Source organism: Pinus tabuliformis, chromosome 4_2 (assembly GCF_031772625.1).
Source record: "Pinus tabuliformis cultivar Carrire ecotype Pingquan chromosome 4_2, CPIR1, whole genome shotgun sequence".
NCBI classification, from domain to species: Eukaryota; Viridiplantae; Streptophyta; class Pinopsida; order Pinales; family Pinaceae; genus Pinus; species Pinus tabuliformis.
Window position 1 is genome coordinate 870,953,810 of NC_142304.1, and position 19,696 is coordinate 870,973,505.

The 19,696-nt window shown below is 37.7% G+C and overlaps 1 protein-coding gene across 1 annotated transcript in view; it reads right to left on the reverse strand.

Annotated features, from left to right (window-relative positions):
- Window positions 1–1,851: 1,851 nt before the first annotated feature.
- The window catches only part of LOC149172436 (poly(A)-specific ribonuclease PARN-like), an 82,368-nt gene continuing 64,523 nt past the window's right edge, over window positions 1,852–19,696 (reverse strand). The window contains exons 5-8 of the mRNA XM_089424328.1: window positions 3,361–3,477; window positions 3,129–3,243; window positions 2,726–2,963; window positions 1,852–2,625 (exon numbers count right to left, since the gene is read on the reverse strand). Of these exons, the coding sequence (XP_089280454.1) occupies window positions 1,968–2,625; window positions 2,726–2,963; window positions 3,129–3,243; window positions 3,361–3,477 (1,128 nt within the window). The 3' untranslated portion in view covers window positions 1,852–1,967. The remainder of the gene's footprint in view (window positions 2,626–2,725; window positions 2,964–3,128; window positions 3,244–3,360; window positions 3,478–19,696) is intronic.

Below are 19,696 nucleotides of genomic sequence, written 5' to 3' on the forward strand. Positions count from 1 at the left end.
TATTGTATTATTATAGAAAATATATAAATTAAAATTTAATTTCTTTTCTTTTCTTTTCTAGGGACTTTTCTAGGGAACTGATATCACACGAATAGGGTAAAAGATCGTTCAAAGGGCCTATAGTGATTAGGCTTGCTTCAATCTACTTGTGTTTGCCAGGGCCACAGTGCTCATATAAGACAATTCACCAGCAATTGTGTTCAAGTTTGCTCATTCTTGAGTTTCATTGTTCATTTCAAGATCAGAGTGTAGTTTCTGTTCAAATGTGTCAAACTGGAATGCAAATTCAGATGGTACCCTGTTTCTTAGTGACGGGAACGGGATTAGATACACATGATGTGTATTCAATCGGGTAAATGAATTACACCTGGTGGAGTCTTTTACTGTCAGATCAATGAGTACGAAAGAAAGGAAGACTCATTCCTACAGCCCATATTTACTAAAGGAAGACAGTCGAACCTACTGGAAGAACCATTCCTACAACCAACCTTTTACTGTTACGCACTGTTCGATGCTAATGCCTAGGCTTTGATCCTAGCTTTAGTATGCCATATCACTAGCAGTAGAGACAGGTCTAACAATTCCTACTCCGGGTGCCGAAGCCAGTATGGGTTGGTAGGACGAATCTATCTTGGGCATTTTGAGGGATAACTGATAAACTTTATTGAAAAGAACTAATTATATCCCTAATATTTTTTTAGCTTATGTGATACAAGGCTACCAATAAACTTTTGTAGTTTGGATCCTACAGTCTATCTTCTAAATAATACAGGTCACAATCGAGCGATTTGAATCTTGGATTTCTGAGTTACCACAGACTCACATTACTTCACATAAAATTACTTCACATTACTTAATCACCAATTGAACTGACCCCTAAAACAATTATATCAATAATTATTTACTCTAAATTAAACTCAATAAAAAAATTATGATCTTACTGAGTTATGATCTTACTGAGTGGACTTGATAAGAATAATAATGAAATTTTAAATATTATTTTTCAAACATCTACATATTTTTCAACTAAAAAACTTAGAATTTCCTAAAAATATCTTTGATGTCCAGTCCATTAACTTAGAAAATATGATTTTGTGATACCGTTCGTAGTGCTTTGCACATGCTGTCAGTTTCCTAATCAAATTTTATCTAAATCTGTGAATGTTGATAGAAAATCTCGATAGAATTTATCAAAGAAATAACAATTTCATTCATTAACAGCAGGAAATTGTGAGAATTTTTTATTGCAACCAATTGATGATGAGCTGATAGTGAATGTTATAGTTACCCCATCCTGGGCAGGGGCTCAGAAATCACTAGTTACTTCATTTTTCTAACGATCGCTTGATTTTTGCACTACATGTTTTCAAAAACCCTTCTGTATTGATTTTTGCACTACATGTTTTCAAAAACCCTTCTGTATTGATCTTTGCACTACATGTTTTCAAAAACCCTTCTGTATTGATTTTTGCACTAACATGTTCACAAAAACCCTTTCTGTATTGATTTTTCCAAGTGCAACAACGTAAAACAGATCACTTAAAATACAGCCATTGTTTTCCGTGAACAAATAAGCACTTCAAAATTCAGCCAATGTGTTTGTTGAGATTAAAGTAGCACTTTCATTTTCCCTGGGTAAGCTTCGAAAGATGAACATTGGACGTGCACATTTCTTGTTGATACAACCCATTATGTTCGTAGTTATTCTACATTTAAACACAATATGATTCAAGTAGATATATATTCCTGACCTCTGTTAGCCAGCCTATACTAACCAACACGTACTAAAAACTTAAACTTTGAACCATTGAGCACTGACATTTCAACAGCAACAACAAATACCGATTGCTATTGGCAAACTTCTTTTTGCAACTGAGAAAATAGGCAGATTACTGAAAGCTTCCGTGTGTAAAATATGGATAGCTGTAACCTTTGATGTTGATCAGAAATACATGCCGATCTCCTCACTAAAGGTTGTCTAATTCGAGAATTAAAGCACTGTTTTTGGGTGATGGTAAATCTGCAGTAGGATTGTAAGCCAAGTAACCAGATTCAGACAAGACCAACTCCAAGGAATTGGCTAAGTTGGTCCTCGATAAAGATGATTTACAAAGTTGTTCATACACAGCATAGTTAACAGCTCTCAGTCCTCCAAAACTGAAATCATCTAAGGGCCTGGACTTCGCAAACCCTGAACTTTTATTTCCAGATTGTAAATCTTGAAGAAAAAACTCTGCGTACTTTGCCCTTTTGAATTTAACAAATGCACAGCTCTTGTCCACCAACTGTACTCTGAAACCTTCTTGACATATTTCATGGATGGTGGTTAACATTTCTGAAAGTGCCTTAGCGGAGGAGCCAATCTTAAATCCCCAGAGGAAAATAATGTGCGAATTTTTAGAATAAGAATCTCTCTCTATATTCACATCTTCCCCATTTAATTTATTGAGGCATATAGCCCCAGGGTAAAGAATATTTTCATGGCTTGCCAAGGCTCCTTTACATCCATCAATCGATATGCTCAAATCTGATGAGCTGATTTTCAATAACCGACAAACTTTAGCAAACAAATAGGTCAACCTCAGCACAGTATGGCCGTGACTTTCAGCTCCTTTGGATCCATAACTACACAGCAAAATCTGTTATTAGACCATGTAGTCCCATATGTTGGAAATAAGAACATGAATTTTAATATGTGATTCTGCATGCACAGTGTAGAGAATACCATTTAAATTCAAGGGGTACTTCCAGATCCAGAGGCAGGGAGAACTGCCTGTTCAAGTAGGAGAGAGCAGCATGCAAGTTTTTGGCCTTCTTTATGGAAGGGGTCTCCCTAGATTTAACCTCCTTCAGTAGGTGACGGATGTCTAAAACACGAGGAAAGATGCTTTGGAGAGAGCATAAAAACTCCTTCACAGTTGGCGGCAAGGGTGCTATGAAGCTTGAATAAATCATAGTAAAATCTGCAACGAACAGTACAGGTGTAACAAGTTTACATATTAGCAGGCATAAAGATATAACCCAAGATTACTCTCAGAAAATGAACTCACTGACATAACTATAAAAGGCATGAAAGCCATTCCAATATCCAAATATCACGAAATGTACAGATGCTTGTATCAAACAACCTGTTAGGCAGTTGTAGCCAACAATGGTTTTTCCTGACTTGATGAGAGCATCAACCACGTCCTCAAATCTCAAGATCTGTTTGCATTGGTCTTTTACATGCTGTTGCAGTTCGCTCTTGAAGTAAAAGATTAATGTCAGTGTGCATCTCCACCTAATATGTCAACTCCAAGCACAAAAATAACAGATATACCTTACTGGCTAGAAACAGTTGAATGCCAAGCTTGGTTGTACCAGAAGGAAATGTTTGTCCTCCTCAGAACTTGTGAAAATCACTTTGACTTCCTTCTTTACGTCTTCTCCAACTGAGCTTCTCAATGGCACAAGATTGTGTGAAAACTCTCGTAACACCTGCAACAAACAACCTATACATTTAAAGATGCTGCAAGAGAACTAATAGATGTCCAGACTCCACATAACCCATGTAGCCATTTCATTATGAGCTTTGTTGACAAGGTATTTCAAAATGTTCAAACAAAAGCACCAATAATTCAAGAAGGGCATGGAAACATAAGGAGAAACTACAACAAAGGATACCTTTTGCACAGGTAGATGGCTAATGTCGCCAGGATACTAGAATCTGGACATTTCTAGACATCCTTCTCAACAAATTGAAGGGCTTCCACATATAGTATCCTAAAGAAGGAACTAAGATAGATAAACAAATAGACAGATATCCACTATAGATTAAGATGGACACCCATCATTTTAGAAGGTAAAAGTAGAGTTAACAAATTAATAAAATTGGACTTACGAAGGTTATAAATAGCACAACAAACTCATTATGCGGTGACTTCACTGGAAAGTGGTGCAGAGAGTTATATGATTGATCCAAATGCTCACTAGCGAAATTAACAGACACAGAGACAGCAGTGATAAGCTCAGATTACATATACAGCCACTAGATTATGGCACCAAACCAGCCTGCTTATGAATTTGCAACTATACTGTCTTACATGATTAACAAAAATGTAATTAGAAAAAACAAACAAATTTTAACAGATAATTAAAGCGCAGAATGGGCGTCATCTACAAAGTCAACGTGGTCTCCAAACTTCCATTTTCACCAGAAATATTAGACTCTTATGTGAGGCCAGATGCAGCAAAATCAACAAAGTGATCAGGCAGGCCAAGTGTAGGGTCAAGATTTATGTGAGCTGAAATACACACTACCAGGTCAGATATGGTGTCCAGAATGGTGGACAACTTTGTATGTTTCCTATGCAAAATCCGCAGTGGCCCATGGTTCCTCTTACCAGTCTCAAGGGCTAATGACATATACAGCCTCAAGGGTGAACTAGACCCCAGCCTTGTTGGCCTCTGAGTGCTCCTCAAAACCATGCTTCCAATTTGCCCATGCTAGTGCCAAGTAAATTAAACTGCCATGGGCATCCACAATGTCTTTATCACATTTGTGAAGACACTTCTTTAAACCACAAATCTCCCTGAAAATGCAGCAGCAGTAGTGAGACCTGGAGGCTCTCAGATAAGGACCAATAGAGTCGCCTTGATCCCAGGGAACCAGTTGGGTCACTCAGTGTCAGGCCCTCCACCAAAATGCGGAGCTCCAAACTAAACCCTCAAGCCAAACAAGAATGATCATGCTTATGTTTCAACATACCGATAACCCTTATTAAGCAGCCAATTTAAAAGCTAGAAATGATAGCCATTAACCCTGGGTAAGGCCATCAAGTTTCACACATGGGAATCGAATACTGCTAATTAAAAAAAATCACCAAATTGTAATGAAGGGGGGCTCATGTCTATGGCATTTACCCCTCCACTCCTTGACATGCTCTTGAATTGACAAGTGGAAGGGGGGGATCCACCCCAAAAAGGCAAAAACCTTTTTTAATGACCTCCATTAATTATTAATCATGGGAGGGGTTTGGTCAATACCTTAGCCCCAGTGCAGTTGCTTATCAAAATTCCCCCTCCCAAGGCTGTTGGAAGCAGAATTCTTCCAGTAGAGGAATGTTTCAGAAGCATTTTTTATATAATACATATTTTAATATAATTGTTGCATATATATATTCAAAAGAAAACATGCAAAAAGTTGAGTCAACTACAGAAAACATGAAAACATATATTTAACTACTAGATTAATGATGATCATTAAAGCATCAACCATTTGGTACACAAATAACATCAATCATTTAGTAGTTATAGCATTATCATCAACCACATTCCACAACATCAACCTTCAAGTTTCAACATATAAAATTTGTCATCAACAAAAACTAATAAATAACATCAACCATGAAATGAAGCAAAGCATCATATTCATTACCAAAGAGTTGTTAGATTCAGTCAACAGTTCAAACTTTAAAGGCAAGTTCAAAGTTCAATCTTAAAAAGTCATATAATATTTACGAAATAGGCCATAATAAAAACAAATTACTAATTTCTAGGGACTGCTTTTAAACAACAAAAAGAGAGAGATCTAGTATCTACTAAGCTTTCTTCTTGCCACAAGAAACTTCTAATTTCTTTTCCCATGATATATGAAGAAGAGGAGCAAGAGTAGGTGAAAGTGTTCATGGAACATGACCAGCAACTACATGGCCCCCATGTAACGCTAAACATTGCGAAGCTAAAGGCAAATCCCCTACATCCGGAAAACTGCTAGTGGATGGGGGTGGCGTGTTTTCTCCATGAATATGATCACCCAAAAGTTCAGCTTCCAAGCACTCTATAACTATGAATCCATCCTGCAAATTAGCCTCCTTTGGATTGTTGTCCCAAGTCACATATGTTGTATCATTCTTCCCTACCTCACAATAATGGGGCAACAACCTCAAATTGTAGTGCACATAAACCAAGCTTTCTAACCAATCTACATTCAAGTTGTTTCTCTTCATGTTGTGGATGAAGCTATAGGTGTATCATTCTTCCCTACCTCACAATAATGGGGCAACAACCTCAAATTGTAGTGCACATAAACCAAGCTTTCTAACCAATCTACATTCAAGTTGTGGATGAAGCTATAGGTGTATCATTCTTCCCTACCTCACAATAATGGGGCAACAACCTCAAATTGTAGTGCACATAAACCAAGCTTTCTAACCAATCTACATTCAAGCTGTTTCTCTTCATGTTGTGGATGAAGCTATAGGTGTTCCAACACCTCTCTGCAGAAGAAGTGTTAACAACCTCTAAAAGCACCCTCACCGCAAATTTATGTAGATGTGTGATATAGAAACCATACAGTTTCCACCATTTGATAGGGATTCAACCTGTCTTGATCTTTAGTTGCATGGAAGTTAGCAAATAATCCATGTTCCTTGATGTACTTGCTTAATTGACTCCGTACTTAAGTACACTCTTCATCAAGGACCAACTTGTCTAATGCAAGCATATACCAATTTCTTGCCTTTGGATTTATGTGTGGTTTTCTCCTAAACACATTGTAACACACCCAACCCCCTAATACCTTATTAGTGTTGTTGGGTGTAATCTAAACCCAATCCTCAAGGTTTATAATGAAGATGGGGTTATCAAAAATCCTCTTACTCCCATCACGTCAAATCACAATTCCAATACCACCATTGTCTTCTGCTAGTCGAGAGCTTTCCAACGATATAAATTTTATTTCATTCCAGCTATATGAACAAATTTATGCCCCTTTGAAGATTTACCCATTATGAGGCCACATCATCATCTGTACAACAACGTGGTTGACATACAGTTGTCCTTGGCTATGCATTGCTCCCACATGGGTACACCTCCTCATCTCGCCAGTCATACTGGGACCTTGCCATATGAGCAAATTTCGATATATCCCTTGTCCAAAACCTTTGGGGGTTCCAATGTCAAATATGTTGATAGTGACCATTGTGTTGATATACCGATATGGCAGATATGGCATAAACATGCATCCATATGCCAATACAGCGATACTTGTTGTGCCGATAGGCTGGGGTACCAAGTTCTAGACATATCTGCAATAACAATAAAACACTTACAAACTCCTGAGGGATGATAAGCCGGTGACCAACTCGACATGCCACCTCATACCTCAAATGTCCTATCATCACCTGACATGTGGCAGAGGCTAATGTATCCTCTAACATGTGGCACTTCCTGACATGTACCACATGTCACTCATTCCTACAGTTGGGATACTTAAATCGGCCAAATTTAGGTGGCATGTGTTGTACACGTGGCATTGCCATGTCATCCTTCATGACATGATGCTAACATCATCTTTAAAAACTTTCGATACTCGAAAGTTAATTGATAGGTCCGATAAATGGAAATAAGGTCGTCATATGACGGTCTATTGCTTGGGGCCGCAGTGTATCAAGGTCTTTCCATCGACAGTTTTGTTCATTCTCCAAGGGGCAATATTTCAATAAGCCCACTTTCGAGATGGCTCTTGGTCATGACTCCCGTTGGCCATCGACCAAGAGCTATAGCCAAGACTTCCAAACTCCTAATACTAAGGAAAGAAAACTTGAAAAATTGTACCCGTCTCCTTTCGATAACATGGAGCTCCATAAAAACTCCCAATTGAAACTATGCATTGCCTTTAACCAGGCAGATTCAAACCTCTAGTGTTGAAAAAATTGACATAGACAAAAAATATCAAGGGTCCAAAAACCATCTTCTCAGAAAAATCAGCGAAAAAATTGGCAAAAATCAGAAAACCACAACACATTTAAAAGTACGAAATATATTCATTTTTCCAAAATCAGCAAAAATGGGGGAAATATCGAAAAAAAATCGCAATTTTTCCAGACGTTATTGAAAAATTGGCGATTTTATCAACACTGCAAAACCTCCTCTCTAGCATAGAAAACACGAAAAGCCCTGCCTACAAGCTCATCTACAGCGACATATTGACCCTTAAACTCCTACCAACATACTAGCTTCACTTCACCATTGTGGCAAACAATAACTCAACACGATAGCTTTCATAAACGCTAAATAAAGAAAACCATTACAACCACTACAAATCTCTCCATTTGGGAGCATGCAACATACAAGAATCCCACATAACTAAAGATGAGTTGTCACACCCTAAAAGCGGCCCTCGAGTTAAGGCACGTCGACACCTCTCGACACGCGGCGCTAGTGTGGTTTGTCGTCGTGGCTTGACCAACTTACAACTACTTACACCTGGACTATGCCTCTCGCACTTGCACTTAAGTCACGAGTTAGATATGTTATGTTCGTAGAATTAACATGCAATCTTAAGTTTTAACCCAAGTAAAATGCCTGTTTACTTCACTTCACAAGTATATAATCATCCATATATAAAGATATGCCAGAATAATACATAACAGTATAATGTCACAATGCTACATAAACATCAATGTACAATGTGCACCAAATTATACAAGTATAAGGGCAACCTCATCGGTTCCCAGATTACAATGCTACAACTTCAACAAATTTCAACCTCCACTTACTTCCATGTACAACAAACCCCAACTCGTGCCACAACCCTCTAGGCTTGCTGACACAGTTTACAAAATCCAAAATGTGCCAAACGTGCCCAACTTGGTCATGTCACAGCTCTCTCAGCCAACCCATGTGATGTCTCAACACAAGTCCATCGTTTGCCCTCAAGACACGGTCATGCAACAGTCTTTCCCTACCCACACGACTATGTTGGAAATATTGAGCAAGGTGAATTAGTATTTCACTTCAATCAATTAAATTTAACTTCATAGAGCATTGATTATTTTTAGCATTAGATAAAAAACATCAGTAAGCATCACATCACATGAACAAAAAACAACACCATTCACCAATGCACAACATCCAAGACAGTAGAAAGGAATTTTTTTAGGTGGAAACCCTTCTAGGAGAAAAACCACCGAACGCTTCTTAATATAGGTCTTCAAAATTTACATCAATAGGAAGCTCCAACTTCCAAGATTTTCGGCATCAACTAAAGGAGGCTCCAACCCCCTGGTCTACAGGCTCCAACCTGAAGGAAGCTTCAACTCCTTAATTTACCAGCTCCAATTGGAAGGATGCTCCAATGCCCTGATTTACCAACTCCAACTAGAATGATGCCACAACACCTTGGTTTTATCAGCTTCGACTGAAAGGATGCTTCACCACCCTACACACGCTCTGCCCAATTGTTGCACCACCTTGCTAAACTAAAGTGTTCTCAAGCTCCAAGTTGAAGGAGACTCCAATCTCTTGCCTTGCTCCACCTTGCCAACCTTATATTCACCACAGCAGACCACGTTTCACAATATTCAAACTCGGTCCACTTGTGCTCAATAAAATAAATAACATCAAAACAATTTGTCGACTTTGTCGATCTGCAATATTGGCACAAGGCCATCAACAACAATATCAGATCTTTCTGCTCACTCAATTTAGCAACTCAGTGTTATACTCTCACGGATAAACCCTCCAATAGCAAACCCTAGCATCATACTTCAATAATCAATTCTCTGCTCATCATCATTGTTAAAACCCTGATGGTATCAACATATAAACGAAAACCTTAGCAGCTTTGTTCAAAAAACCCTAGCAATAGTGACCTGACTTAAATATGATCAATTGTAGTACAATAGCATATGCTCAAAATACTCAAAACAACTAGCACCAACACCAATCTTTGTCCACATATAAATGAACCCTAATAGATGTAGACTTTACGTCCTCAACCCAACACTTTCCAATTGCAAACCTTGGGTCATCAATAGATCAAGAAGCCTCTCTGTTAGCTCAAACCCTAGCAATAATTTGATCAACCACAATCAACCCTGCAACGTCAGTGTCAAAACTAGCAAGCACTATATTTGCTATTTCTGCAACCACTGCAAATGCTTCAATAAGGTCAGTTTCCAAGCTCTAATATCAATGTTTTTCCCAGCTCTCAATCTGGGCCAATAATGCTCTCAAAAATCATATTAAACCATATAGTAAACTAAGCATTCTACAAATTGCCCAACATCTTCTAGTTTCCAATTTGGATCCAAAATAACTATATATATAGAACCATATATCAAATTGAGTGTTCTATAATCTGATTCTTTTAGGCATCCTTCTACAAATTAAACCTTTTCAGTGTCAGTGGAACAAAAAACGAAGGCTTGCTAGAAAACAAAAATAGTGTCATTCCATATTCAAAAAGCATGGGACCTATTGTTGCACAAACTAATAGGCCTTGTAAAGAGGCAAAAGCTAGAGGGCATAACAACACTTGGGACAAATGCCCACTATCACCACAGCATAAGTCCCATGCTCTTCTCGAATTTCCATTGACAGGGGGAGCCTCAGTGTTACTCACTTGTGATAAATGTCTTTATGATAGGTTTGAAGTGAGGCAAAGTAGCTCATTTAATGGAAAGTTCAACAAATGGTGGAAGCTTTGGGAGAAGCTAGTAAGACTTACCACGAAAAACCCCTTTGACAATAAACTACACAAGACCTACAGTTGAGAGTTGACATGAGATATATGTGCATCCAAGGTCAAGATAGGTGAGAGAAAAAGCAATGTATGATTTACTTCACCAAGGAGTAAAGAAATTACCTTTAAAAAATCCGTAAGTTGAAGGATTAGCTTCTAGGGTTCCCACTTGATGTGACAACTAGGGCGTCAAAATTTATGGAGAATCCACTATGGGAATTCCACCAAAATTTGAGGTCCTCTAGAGAAGACACAAAGGAAGACTTCTATCCAAATAAAATTAAAAAATTCCTCCAAAAGATTTTGCACCAAGCCCTAGATTAACCTTCTTATGCTTAAAGGGACGAAAAATATAGGTTAAAAGAGAGGTAATTTTCAGTTTTAGTGACCACTAAGGAAATTTGACCAGTGCCTAGACCCTTGGGAGGTTTGGAGTCATGAAGGATCTTGATATGGGATTTTCGCTCTTAAAGGAGACCTAAAGGAACAAACTTTTGCTACCCCTTTAGATATTTATACCTCTTAGACAATTGTTAATGGATTTTCAAGGATAAAATACAATAATCCCATGGGAACATTCATTCATTCACTATCAATGAGTAACACATGCAATAGCATCCAACAATTACAATTTTAAACAATATTCAACAATTAGGGCACATTAATAACCATGAGACATTATCCCATGCATTAGACATTAGCGAAAATCAGAAAGCCGTTATAAAAGAGCACGTAAAAGATAATGAAGAGTATATCCATCCATAACAATGTCATACAGAAGCTCCAAAATTAAGACAAAATTATTGTTGAAAATTAAATAACAGAGCAATGGAATGCATAAAATATTGCTGCAAAAACAAGCACAGAAAACCATAAAGCAAGAGAGACACAAATATACGTGGTTAACCCAATTTGGGCTACATCCACGGAGAAACAATCAATCATTCATTTTATATTATCCAACAAAATGAAGAGATACAACCTACAACAAATCCATTGTCATTTCCTCTTCCTCTTACACGGTCTCTCCTCTTTTCTTCATGCACAGAATAATAATCCACAACCGCAATACAATTCACTCATATAAATCGAGGGTTGCCTTCTAAGGAAAAAAACCCTAAATTAACATAACTTCTACCGTCAGATCTTCCGCCTAATGAATGGCTCAAATTGACTATGAAATTACAATATTTTGCAAGGGGTGTGGGGGGGCTTTCCCCCCCTAGACCCCCTTTTGCAGCAATAGTGGAGGGGCAAGGCCCCTCACACCCATAGTTTTAAAATTAGGTCGGTCTGACTTGGACTGACTGACCAAACCATACCACTGCCTGGACCGACTAGGTCAATTATCTAGTTCAGCAGTCGGTCCGTTACCGAACTGACCGAGTTGGTCACCGAATCAGCCGGTTCAGTAACAGATTGACCGAGCCCCGACTTAAACCGACAGGTCTTGGCAACAAGAAAAAAAGGCGGCTTGGGCGGACTTGAAATCATTTTTTTTGTTTAAATTGTTTCCTAGCCCCTCTACCCCTCTCCCACGCCTATAAAGTTGATCCAACCCCCTCATATTTCCTCACAGCTATCTCATTGCATTTGTGTGAGCATTTGTGAGAAGTTGGAGTTGGTTTTTGAAGCTACATTGAGGAAGTTCTTGGGTGATCTTTGGAGCAACATTGAGGAGTTGATTTTGGAGCAGCATTTGCCATTGAGGGGTTGGTTTTTGGAGCAACATTGGTTGTGTTTTTGTACTAATCTCTATATATTACATGTATTGGACAGTGCACTAGGTGCCATTTGATGTAATAGATATATTAATGAGCATAATTTGATTAGGTGTGTCTTCTCTCTATTATTCTAATGCTTTGAGTTTGGAAACATGAATGAAAATCTTTAAGAATATGATTTTTCATTAAAAATTAATATTAAATGTACTGATTCGATACACAGTCGGAGTTGACCCTTGGCCGGTTTGGAGTCCGAGTTTTAGAACATAGCCCACACTCCCTTGTCAAGGATTGGGATACAAACGCTACTGAAACAAGACCTCTGAATCAGGAAGATAATCAGACTCCACACCCAACAATCCCCCACTTGGAGATTGATTATATCAACTCCATCACTGCTTCACTTGTTGGACAATGCTTCCACTTGGATTTAGTTGTTTCTCATCTTCACCATCATACTTGAAGACCTATTGAAACTAAGCAGACCTTTGTCAACGTATCTACAAGATTCTGGCTAACGTGTATCTTTTCCAGCTTCAACTGTCAATCTTCCAAAACTAACCATATGAAATGGTACCTGAGTTGTATATGTTTTCTCTTGGAATGAAAGGTTGAGTTCTTTCCAAGATGAATAGCACTCTGGCTATCACTGTATAATCTACCAATCTCCTGCTTCTTATCTAATTCATCCATAAACCTTTGTAACCAAATCATTTCTTTACTAGCCTCTAGAGTAGCAACATACTCCGCTTCTGTTGTTGAAAGCGCAACAATGTTTTGCGATTTTGAAACCCAACTGGCAGTTGTTCCACCTACAAACCTTGTGGTGCTCTTGTTATCTCTATCACCTACCATATCTACGTCGACATATCCCTGTAGAACAGTGCTTAAAGTTTGAACCTCCAAAACATAATGCTTGATTAGTGGTACCTCTCAAATACTTGAGAATACACTTCACTACCATCCAATGCTCTTTTCCTGGATTGTTCATATATATGCTCACAACTCCCACTACATGTGCAATATCAGGTCTTGTGTAGACCATTGTATACATTAAGCTTCCAATTGTTGATCCGTATGGAACTTTAGACATATAATCAAACTCTTCCTGGGTCCTGGGATACATCTCCTTGCTTAGTTTGAAATGGCTAGCCAAAGGTGTACTAACTGGTTTTGCATTCTACATATTAAATATTTCCAACACCTTTTCTATGTACTCACTCTAAGACACTATTAATTTGCGATTTTTTCTATATTTAGTTATTCTCATACCAAGAATTTGCTTTGCAGCACCCAAATCCTTCATTTAAAATGAAATAGCCAATTTTCCTTTGAGCAAATTTATTTCTTGCATGTTAAGCCTTGCAACAAACATGTCATCTACATACAATAGCAATATAATATAGTTGTCCTCATTTTGTTTCTTAAGATAAACACAGTGGTCAGAGTGACATCTAGTATAACCTTGTTCAAACAAAAACTCGTAAAATTTTAGATACCATTGCCTTGGAGCCTGTTTTAAGCCATAAAAGTTCTTCTTCAACTTATACACTAATTTCTCCTTCCCTTTGACCTCATACCCTTGTGGTTGTTGTTGCATATAGATCTCTTCCTCCAAATCGCCATGGAGAAAGGTTGTCTTTACATCTAACTGTTCAAGATGCAAGTTTTTGTTGTCACTAAACTTAAAATAGTTTTGATTGAAGTCATTTTAACAATAGAAGAAAATATCTCATCAAAGTCTATATCTTTCTCTTGTGCAAACCCCTTCACTACAAGTCTCGTCGTGTACCTATGTTTTCCTCTATCTTCTTCCTTCAACCTGTAAACCCATTTATTCTACAATGTTGTTTTACCTGTAGGAAACCTGACTAAGTCCCAAGTCTAGTTATGTACCAAGCAATTCATCTCTTCTTTCATGGCTTGCTCCCACTTCTTCCTAGTTTCTACCTACATTGTTTCTTCATATCTTTCTAGTTCACCAAAATCAATCAACAATACATAATATAATGAAGGAGAATATCATCCAGGGGGTCTACTTAACCTGGCAGATCTTCAACCATCACTGGCAGGAGTTTGAGTTGTTTGTTGTTGTTGTTGTTGCTATTGTCGTTGATCATTATGATTTCCTTGCACCTTTGAGTTTACTCTTCCTGTGATCTCGTTAAGCACTATGTACTCTGTGTTTTCTTTTTCTAGTTTCTTTACCTGCAACTGATCTTTGTACAAAACACTTTCATTTTTAATACCACATCTCTACTCCTGATGATTTTATGGTTTCCATAATCATATAAGCGATAACCAAAATCATTAACACCATATCCAATGAAGGTACACTTCTTTGATTTTGCATCAAGCTTTGTTCTGTTTTCTTTATTAATGTGGACAAATGCTTCACAACCGAAAGTGTTTAAAAATGAGTAGTTTATTGATTAGGGGCAACATCGAATGTGCTCTGGCCACGAAATTTGGTGGAGAGATTGGGGCACATGAGATCTCCAATACCCAGAAAGGGTTTGGGCAGATTCTAAACAGTTCAGGAGATATTAAAATAATTAATATTTTTAATGGAGTCCCTAAGTCTAAACTTAGAGAAAATAAAATATTAATGTGGATTAATATGAAACTGTGTTAGAATCTGTTATCTCAAAATCAGATCCTGATAGGCTGCTGGTCAGGTTGACTCTAAGTAACTATTTCAACCTACTTTAGGCTGAGGCTTAGCCTCCTCAACCTGAGAGGGCTCTCTCTTGATGGATTAATGATTTTGATTAAAGATAAGATGGCTAACTCTTATAGAACAACTGTGAAAAATATGAATGGTGGAAACACATTAAACAAAACTATCCATTGGGTTTATGGAGTCAACAACACCTCAATATAACAATGAACTCAACCCTAAATGGAAGTCAGGGCATTCAACATTTAAACATTCAGAACATAAACTCATATGGGACCACACAGTTTATAAATGTATACAGGAAGTCAGAGCACATTCAGTGAATTCTGAGTGATTATACATCCATACCACTGTAAGAATTAAGGAAAGGACAACATCACATATTCTGAACATAAAAAATCCTTCATGAATCCTGAGAAGTAAATTCAAGCATGTATTACTGAAATTGAGTCTTACATAGGCCAAATACAAGCTTTTCCATAAAATTTTCCAACCCTGATTACATTGTTGTTTCGGCTATATATAGAGCTCTTATTCTAACTGATCGAGATTCCTCCTCAAGCATGAGGGGAATTCGAAAACTACTTCTATTACTGACAACTCTTAAACTCTAACTACTTAATAAATACAACAAAGTGTTGACTGGAGTTTTTTAGAGATCTAAATCAACTATGATTCTAACTCCATATTACATGCATGATGGCTTTAATTAAGATGATTCCTTTCTATGACATCTGGTTCTCTTTCAGTTTGGCTGAGATGGGTGTTTAATGCTCCATGTTAACCTTGGATGTTGTATCTTCTTCACTGTCCAGAAAAATTAGGAGACTATCCTTGCTTCTCGGTTGTATGATCTTCGAATCTTCATAAGTCGGTTTTTTAATTGTTGTCCCTCAAAATATGACGATGGCCACGTTTTGATGTGCTGTCCGCTGTTATGAAACCTGATTTGATGATGTGTCATCCACTGTTTCAAAAACAGTAAAGGAAAATGTATTCAAGTTGTCTGATACATGCTTCAATTTCCTTATGATATGACAAAATGCCACTTTTTGATTCAAACTATTTATTTCCACTTGTGCTAGTCTGATTGGCTGTTGTAACTTCAGGTGTTCTCGTTGTATACAACTGTCCTTCAAAATTTACCCGCTTCAACTTCAAAACTGCTTGATTTATGTTGAAATCATCACTTTCAGCAGTTTCGTAGCGCGCTACGAAACTGCTGAGTTATTTAAAACAACTTGTTTTTAACCTGAGACCTTTATTAACCAAGTGCTTGATTGCCAAAAACTTCTTTAGACTTTCCAAAGGCCGAATAGGGATTTAGATTTCTTCAGAAAGATAAGATCAAGCAAACTTATCAAAATTTTGAAATAGAATCTTACTTGAAATGAAAACTCATTTAGCAGGTCCTTTAAGCTGGCTTAGCTGTGCCTTCAGATCTTCAATTTGTTTCTTCATAACCTTATTCCCAGCTCTCAGTTGCATATTGATCCTTCTGATGTACTTGGCTTCTTTGATTGCTGGTACTGTCCAGGTGTGAAATTGTGAATGGCCATCAACCACTGAATTCACCTGGGCTTCTACAGTTGCATTCCCTTTCCATAGAGTTTTATAATAGTTTGCTTGTATGACTGCATGTCTTCAAGCAGCTTTCTTCAATTTGGCAATCTCATGCTTAGCTGATTCTAATTGGCTCTTCAGGTCTGCTATATTATCTTCTTTAGATGTGATGACTGTTTTGCCTGTGTTTTTCTTTTGCCAACGTTGTGTCCCTTCCCCTGTTTCCTCTGTTCTTGACAGTGCTTCTTGTACTTGCTCGAATCTCCTTGTCATAGGTCTTCTAGGTTTAAAAACAAACTCTTCAGCTGGCTCATCAAATTTAAGCCTTTTTGAGGCCTTGGCTTTCTTGGTGCTTTCTTGTTCTGACTGTATCAACTCAATTTGAACTGGTAGAGACTGCTCAAAGTCAATAGCCTGTAATAAGGCATTTAAACTTCCCTTGGACACTGGACTTTCTTCGACTGCTACAGCTTTACCTTTTTCCTTATTCATCTGGCTTCTTGTTCTTATCCTTGAGACTACTTCAGATGTGCTTGTTTCAGGTACAGTCTTTTTACCATGAGCTTTTTCCTTAGTTGATTGCTGAGGTTGATCTTGGAGGATGAGTGGCTTCACTTGTTTTCTTACTTGTGAATTTGGAACTCTTTTAGCTCTTGCTTCTGTTTGGAGCTCAGCTATTGTAAAATCTCTAGCAGGTAGAGGAGTGAGGCCAGTCTGGCTTTTGAAGCCAACCATAAAAATGAATGAATTCCAATCTCTGTCTACCTTTTGGAGCCCATCTAAAACCAGTAGTTTGATCAAACCATGATGAAACAAAGAGGTTTCACAATCCTCTTTCCTCAGCTGTACCTTATCACACATCTTACTCAAACTACGGAAAAAATAAAAAGGTAAGTCTATGGAGACCTTCCCGGTGAAATGCAAAAGGAGTTTAAAATGGTAAGAGTAAACCTTGTTATACCTTCCTTCACAAGTCAGATATTTCTGTATGCAGGTGAGTAAATGAGCATAATATTCTTTGACATAACTCCTGGGCACTGCCTTACTTAAATCTTCATTTACAAATTCATCCTTCAAAAACTCCTTGCAAGGATTCATGTCAAACTTGAAATTTTTAAACCATTGCTCTTGTCCTCATGGGATCTCTGTCACAGTAGATATCACTTCTGGCGAAACCTGCAATTCTATCATGGCTACTTTTGAATTCAAGCCTGTGAAGTTAAGTGCAAATTCTTTAGTTACTTGTGTGTGCCCTCCTTGTAACTTTTGCAAAAATTCCAGCACCCGGCCTTTTTAAATGCTTTCTCCACCTCTTTATTTCTCAGCGTTATATCTAAGCCTTCAGGCTCAGTCCTTAGACATTTGCCGGATCTGTGCTCCTTTTTCTCCATTGATTCTTCCAAATCTTCGCAAACAATGACTACTAGCTCCGGTTGGAATTGTGATTCAGCTTCTATTTGAATTCAGCCTCGCTTGATTATCTTTGCAGTTGAATTTTAAATTTTGCCGTTTAAAATCTTTCAAGTTGTAATCTTGCAGATTTGTCATTTCATGCAAGACTTACGACCATCATTAAGTTTTATGCACGGTGGTCTTTCTTGGAAATGATGATTCATGCGTATCAACAGATCTAGTGGTGGTGATAGTGGCAATGAGTGGTGAAATGTGATAAGAGGGGTACATGAGCTGACATGAGAAGACACGGCCTATGACTCACCTAACGGATTTGACATTTCGGGAAAGATTCGCTGCGAAATGTACGAATCCATGATTTCGCAGAGCTGTCAGTTTTAAATTTGAATGATGCGCTGCGAAACTGCCTAATCAGGATTGCGCTGCGAAATTACAAAAAGGCACGGTGACTGACATAAGATAACAGGTGGCTATAAAACAATGGTAGATGGAGGGGAACCAATGGGAGCTGAGAATAACTTGACTCAAAAACTCTTCAAAACTTCAGATTCTAAGGGAAGAAAATTAAAACAAAAATAAACTAGCACAGACCTTTGTCATCGGGCTAGGATGAAAAGTTACATATATCAATTTTAGTTCTAAGTGATAACAATGGCTCCACTTGGGATAGTGTGCTCCTGTAGTACACTAAGAACTCGTAGGTCCAGTGCTTTGTCCATTTATGAAAAACATAGATTTGCTTGATGAGCATTCCTTTCCAACTTCTTGGGCCTTCACCTCGGGCTTAAACTTGATGATCATTGTGAGAGAAAGAAATCTACCACTACTGAAAAAAAAAATGCTCAGTCAACCTTGAGCTTATTTGCATTTTTCTACCTATCTACCCTATTTACTACAAGCTCCACTTGTAGCTCAAGCAACATGATATTTCCAATAAAGCCAATCAATTGTCCTCTCTGATATTGGAGGCTCTTGACTGCATTCAACCTCAAAATAACCATGATAGTGAGATGACCAAATCAACCTATAATGTATATGATCTTCATAATGCAAATGAAATTGAAATACTGATGTGCAAAACTTTGCCATGTATTCATTTATAGGGTCAAAGAAAACATGGTTATTTTGATAATCATCATAACATTCTATCTCTTTAGACAACTGATCCTTAGCCACACAAAATTCCTTTGATGTGCTATCCAACTGCCTTTCTGCATGATTCCCATAGACAATGTAATTTTCCTCACTATTGTGATCATTCTTTGATGTAAGCTGCTGCAAGGAATCACAAAAATGAACAACCTTTTCTTCTGCCTGAGGATTATAAAAAATTTCTTCCAGTATTTCTTCTTGGTGTTTGCAATCAATTTCATATTCTTTATGATCAAAAGACTAACAAATCTGCTGCATCTTTTCATTCATATCAAAGGATGAAACATGGTTTTCACAAGTAAACCCCTGTTGATCTTCATACTGCGTTTCATGAGATGTTATACTTTCTTCTTGGTGTTGAAATGCATTGTTATGAAGAGCCTCTAAAATTTCTTCATCCATAAATTCATCATCATCATAACAATTCTCCAAGTACTGAATAAGACTTAAAGAATGTCTACAACAATCTTTGAGCAACAATAAGGAAGGATGACATTCTTTATACATCTCATAGAATTCATCATGAAAATTAGCAAGCGAATATATTGAACCATTTTCCAAACCTTTATACCAAGACCATGCCTTTCCTTCTAAAGTGGTCATAAACATCTTCATGAGACAATCTTCAGGGAAATGAACCTTAACACTGCGTACATG